The sequence below is a fragment of the Lactuca serriola genome, chromosome 5 (genome assembly GCF_051521515.1).
Source record: "Lactuca serriola cultivar US96UC23 chromosome 5, Lser_US96UC23_V15, whole genome shotgun sequence".
Classification (NCBI taxonomy): Eukaryota; Viridiplantae; Streptophyta; class Magnoliopsida; order Asterales; family Asteraceae; genus Lactuca; species Lactuca serriola.
Window position 1 is genome coordinate 246,235,867 of NC_136412.1, and position 5,617 is coordinate 246,241,483.

The 5,617-nt window shown below is 34.2% G+C and overlaps 1 protein-coding gene across 1 annotated transcript; it reads right to left on the reverse strand.

Moving 5' to 3' along the window:
- Positions 1 to 1,016: 1,016 nt before the first annotated feature.
- Positions 1,017 to 4,214, reverse strand: LOC145053920 (putative pumilio homolog 8, chloroplastic). The gene is made up of 5 exons (XM_079002039.1): positions 2,528 to 4,214; positions 2,273 to 2,435; positions 1,942 to 2,105; positions 1,545 to 1,803; positions 1,017 to 1,349 (listed from the first exon to the last, which is right to left on the reverse strand). Exons 1-5 carry the CDS (start codon positions 3,712 to 3,714, stop codon positions 1,242 to 1,244), a joined length of 1,881 nt encoding a protein of 626 aa, XP_078858165.1. The 5' UTR covers positions 3,715 to 4,214; the 3' UTR covers positions 1,017 to 1,241.
- Between the last annotated feature and the right edge of the window lie 1,403 nt (positions 4,215 to 5,617).

The following is a 5,617-nucleotide window of genomic DNA, read 5'->3' on the forward strand; positions in this document are numbered from 1 at the left end:
TCTAGTTGACTGTATCATGGAACTTTTTAGAACTGAGATTCTTTAATAATGGTTTGCAAATAATAAATAATTTGAGAATTTGAAATAGCATATTTTTATTTTATTTTTCATAGGTTTATTTACCTTTTTTTGAACATTTTCATTTGTGAGCTTGTAGAATGGGTCTGTTCATGTGTATCTATTACGGTCTCCATGGACAAACTTATACTTTTAATGAAAAACATGAACACAAATATCTATCTACTTATGATGGTGTTTATTAACTTATTTGACATGTTTAAGTTTTGTCCAACTTTTTAAACTTTACACATTTTTATTGGTTGGGAATAAAATATAAATAAGTAAACTTTTTTTAGATAAATGGTTAAAAAATGTTGTTAAGATCTCGATCTCAAGATCCCAACATCCAATTTCAAAATTTCAATTTCAATCCCCATGAGATCAAATTTGGCCCCCACGATTGGAGCCTACCGGTTAAGTAATGAAATCTCACAAAAAGATCTATAGTTTAAATTTTGACACATCCAAAATATTGTGTACAGTTGACCATTTATTTTTATTTTTTTTTGAAATTTGAAATAAAATCTACACTATTTGATCACACCTTTTATTAGTCTTCATTTGGGATTTAAGCACTTCAAATTGAGCCGATCCATGTTCAAATTACACATGCTTCAATTTTGAGATGACCAACTGTTCTTAAAAAAACGAGTTGTTTGCAACTTGAAAATTTTGGGCTAATTGAGTTTGGAAGAGGGAAATACTATCGATGAATGATTTGTCATGTTGTACTAGATGGTTAGATTCAAGGTATGATTTTGAACTTTTTAGCTTATTTTAAAGCTTTTATAATTTGTGAACAAATAGATAGAGATGTACTTTATCATATTGATGATTTTGCTTTTAGTATTCTTCAGAATAGATTAATATTCATTTTTACTGTTTCAAGATGTATCATGAATGCGTTAGAAAAGCCTGATTAATGTGCCTATACCAAGGAAAAGGGACTCTAAAAGTAAAGAGTAAACATCCAAAAGTTACATAGACAACAGGGTCAAACCATATCAACATAGTCATGAACTTTCGTTTTAAGCAACTTGAACCCAAAATTTGCTTTCATTCTCTATCTATGACTCGAATAAGCCACAAATTCAACCAAAAAATCGAGCACACAAGCATCACTAAAACAATTTGGCCCCTAAACCACACAGAAAACAACAACATTATGATAATACATTCTTTCACCTCCTCAAAAGCTTGTGAGAGAAAATCCTCTTCGAATATGGGCTGTTCCTTGAGATCGCTTTGTGGGATTCAATCGCATTCACCAATGCATTATGAAGCTGACCCTGCATCCAATAAATAACAACCTACTTTCATTTATTTCTTTATTATTGAATCTTCCTTTCATGACATTACTATAAATACGTAGATTTTTCAAAATACAATACAATGCTATAATAAAAAAAAAATAGAAGTAACTTTCTATTTCTTGCATTTAACCTTTTGAAGTTAAAGTGTAACTTTTATGAAAGATTACAAACCTCAGAAACACGAAGAGCGGTTTGAACAACATAGTTGGCATGTGGATCTTGAAGCACTTGTTCAAAATGAGTGGCTGAGATCAACTCACGGATGATGGTTGACCTGATTTGACCATCTAACACTGCTAAACATTTCTCCACCACATGGCTGCTGAATTTTTGTGTTGCAAGATGCACGTAGTTACCCTCAAACTGTGACATAAGCTTCGACACAGCTGAAGGAATCTGCAGTTCCAGAATATACTGTACAACATAGTTTCTGCAAAAAAAAAAAAATAGCAATGTTATTATTGATTTTTTTTTCAAGTACAATGATATAATAGAAAGAAATGAAGGTGTGATACTAAAGTGTACAAATAAATACAATTAGGTTGCTATTTCTTGTATTTAGACTTACCCAAATGCATCTTGTGCTAGAAGAAGTCCATTTGCTGAAATTTCAGAGACTAATTTTTCACGATGCTCACCTGTTGAGTGATTTATGCATCTTTGCAACACACAACAACCGTGTTGATGGGTGGCAATTTCAACACAATGTTTTGCAGCAGCTTCAAAGATGAACTGTGATCAATCAAGAACCAAATGAAGTTTATACAAAACGTTTTTTTTTTTTTTTGCCATGTCAGCATGATCAAACTTCACAACCTTTTGTTCATTTTTATCAGGAAGATTCAATAAGTATGATGCAAGAAAACATGATTTTGACCATTCATCAAGAAAATCCAAACCTTATTATCTTCATTGCTGAGGCACTGTAAGCAACGCTGAATGACATGATTGCCATTAAGATCCTTTATAAGAGCAAGAAACCCTGGTTCAAGAGCAGAAACTACAAGCTTGATTTGTTGCCTTGTCTTGAGAGTCTCGATAAGTTTCTGTACAACTCGAGTTCTATAAAAAGAAAATGAAAATTTTAGATTCTTTTAAGGATAGAAGTTAGAACACAACAATAAATCGAAGAAAACAGATTTTATTAAGATTACCCATGAGTGTTCAATGAAATTTGAACAAGTTCCCTTGGTTCACGAGTGATTGCCATCAAAATTTGCATTCGTTGTTCTTCATTGCACACTTCCAGAAGCTTCTGCATAAGGTAATTCCCAAAAGGGTTGATCATAAGCTCGATTACATGTCCGATAATCTCATTAAATACAATCTGCACATGTTGTGAGTTTCCATCATCGAAAATCTTTTGGAGAAGACGACACCCATGTTGGTCTTTCGCCATCATAAAAATGTGTCTTTGAGCTTCGGTCAAATGAGAAGAACACGATAAATAAACCTTGGTTCGGCCATTTTCACAAGGGCTTTCAAACCTTTTGCTTCTAACACGACTTAAATCTTCACCTTGAATGATCAAACTATCGTCACTAGCTGATAAACCGGGCCCACCACGGGTGATTCTAATATTCGGTGAACCACCGGCTGCCATGTGGTGGAACCGATGGGCGCCATGGTTAGTGTTACCCTTAGCTTTTGGACCGGTCTTCCCGATTTGAGCTGGAATTCCCCATTGATAACAATAATTTGTCAAACTCCTGTCGAAATTTGAAGATTGGGTAGAGGGAACTACCCCATAATTTTGCTGAAAACCGAAGAATGCTGGATGGATTTCAGTATCAGGAGTTATGGGGGTTCTTGGAAAATGAGGGTTAATTGCAAGATAGTCATCAGAAGCCCCAAATTTAGTCGAATTGATGCGATCCTGATTGATATACAGTCTACCAAGTTCATCAATTAAATTTTCATCAGGATTTCTTGAGATGATATGGGGATTGGGGATGGGATCATGTAATGTAGGAATAGTTAATGATGATGAAGGTGATAGTGATGCATCAGATGATGAATGGGAATGGGCATTGTAGAACATGCTTGGAAAGGCAGTAGCAGGGGGGGTATATGTATTCTGGTTGTAACTAGATGATGAATCATCATCATCATTACACATACCATACATCATCCTATTCATTGTTGGAGCGACAAAAGAGGGGTTACCGCGAGGATTACCATTGACAACATGATGATGATGGTGATGATGATGATGGCCATTGGCGTATGATGGATGATGGTGAAGGGAAAGTGATGATGTTGCATGAGGGATCTCACCCAACAACATTTCAAGTTCTTGATCCTCCATGTTCTCAATAATCCCAACTCTCTCAACCATCATCAATAAACACAAAGTGTACAACAACAAAAACAGGGAAATCAAGAAATCTTGAAAACAACAAAAAAGGCTATAAAAACTAGAAATTTAAAGCACCCACATCAAGAAAATGATCAAGAAAAACTGGAGATGGAAAACCCATAACAGATTAACCCTTACTTTCATCTGGGTTTGGCTTGAAACAATCAAGGAATCCGATTGTAGATGTGGGTTTTATTAGGTGATGATACAATCATGATCATCATATTTCATTTTGATTTTTGGGAAATTTTGATCTTTGGGAATGAGTTTGGTGAAGCATGCAAAGATGAAGGATTTTATACACATACTGTATGTATAGGTGATGGTAGTGTACACACTGGCTTACTGGTAAGGTCTCACGCCATAAAAGCTGGAGAGAGGAACAGACTCTCACTCATCTCTCTTCATTACTTTCTCTCTCTAGAATACACATATATATAGTGAGAGAGAGTGAAAATTTAGCAGAAAAAAAAAAACCTCATAAAACCACTTGGCGATTCGGAATGTCTTTTATGATTATACATGCCCTTTAAAAGATGAATTCCAAACCCATATTTATCTTTGATAAATTAGGGGTTTTTATTTTTATTTTATTTTCTTTTTTATCATTGACATTTTCTTATGTGTTCTAATTATTATGTAAGAATCTTGAAATAACAAACTTTCAGGATTTTCTCCATTTCTAAGGGCTGAAATATCTAGTAAAAAGAATTTTGACTGTATTTTTTTAACGACTAAAATGCCCTTGATTCTGAATGAAATACATGCCCCTCTCTAATGACGTGTTGAAATGGTTTAAATGTCATTATTATTCACACAATGCTACATCATTGCAATCTTTAATAATAAATTTTGGAGTGAATTACACATTTAGTCCATGTGGTTTGCCAAAATTCACAAATTTGGCCCCAATATTGGTTTTTTGACATAACTGGTCCCTACGTTTTGCATTTGTTGCACCGATGGTCCTTAACTCACATAAAAAGACCATTTTACCCTTTTAATATATTTTTCTTTTTCTTTTTAGTTATTTATATATTTTAATAATAAAAAGTTAAAAAAATCACCCATCCTCACATCTCTCTCTCTCTCTCTCTCTCTCTCTCTCTCTCTCTCCCCCCCTTTTCGTATATTTGTCTCGTTAAAAACCCCAGAATATGTACAATGCAATGTGGGAGTTGTGCTCCAACAAGACCCGAGCCTAGCATTAGACACATTGTGGATGATATTCAAGCTACAATTTATTCTTTTTAAGTATCTAATTGAATGTGAATACTCATAAGAATGGTAAAAGGGTGACACATCACTTAGCTAAACTATCCATTTAATTAGTTACAGGAGATTCTGGAATCTAATAAGTAGTCATTCTGTGTAAAGTTAGCTAGTATGGATTTACATAAATTTTTAATATTATCGGGCACAAAAAACAACCAGAAGCCATATCTTTCGTCGCTTGCTACCAAACAGCCTATTGTTATTGACAATAGTTGGTTATCAAGATGAAAAGGCTTTCCTTTTTACATGTTAGATCATGAACCATGTTTTTGGCAAGATGCAAAGGCTTTCCTTTTTACATGTCAGCTCAATGAACCATGTGTTTATCAATGTTTGTACGATATGCATAGATGGCTTAAACGTAGAGCATGTTACGACTTGTACATATGCAGAAATCGCTTGTATATTACTAGTTTGATCGTGAAAAACTTTATGAAATGAAATCTCTCATCGCGATGATTATGGTATTGACTTGCTTGCTCAAGATGTAAATCATGTTGGTCTTCGGACACATTATTGGGTTGTGTTGTTGGTCATTAGGAAACATCAAAGTAATGCTTGAGTTCATCTTGAAATTGTTAGTAATTAGGGTTTAGGCCCCAAGTTGCTT

What these genes read in the sequence shown, in the direction of transcription:
- LOC145053920 (XM_079002039.1), bottom strand. Translation starts at nt 3,714, where the DNA reads ATGATGGTTGAGAGAGTTGGGATTATTGAGAACATGGAGGATCAAGAA. An exon ending in ATTTCATTGAACACTCATGG is followed by an intron (nt 2,436 to 2,527) that starts GTAATCTTAATA and finishes TTCTTTTTATAG; the next exon opens with AACTCGAGTTGTACAGAAAC. An exon ending in TCAGCAATGAAGATAATAAG is followed by an intron (nt 2,106 to 2,272) that starts GTTTGGATTTTC and finishes GATTGATCACAG; the next exon opens with TTCATCTTTGAAGCTGCTGC.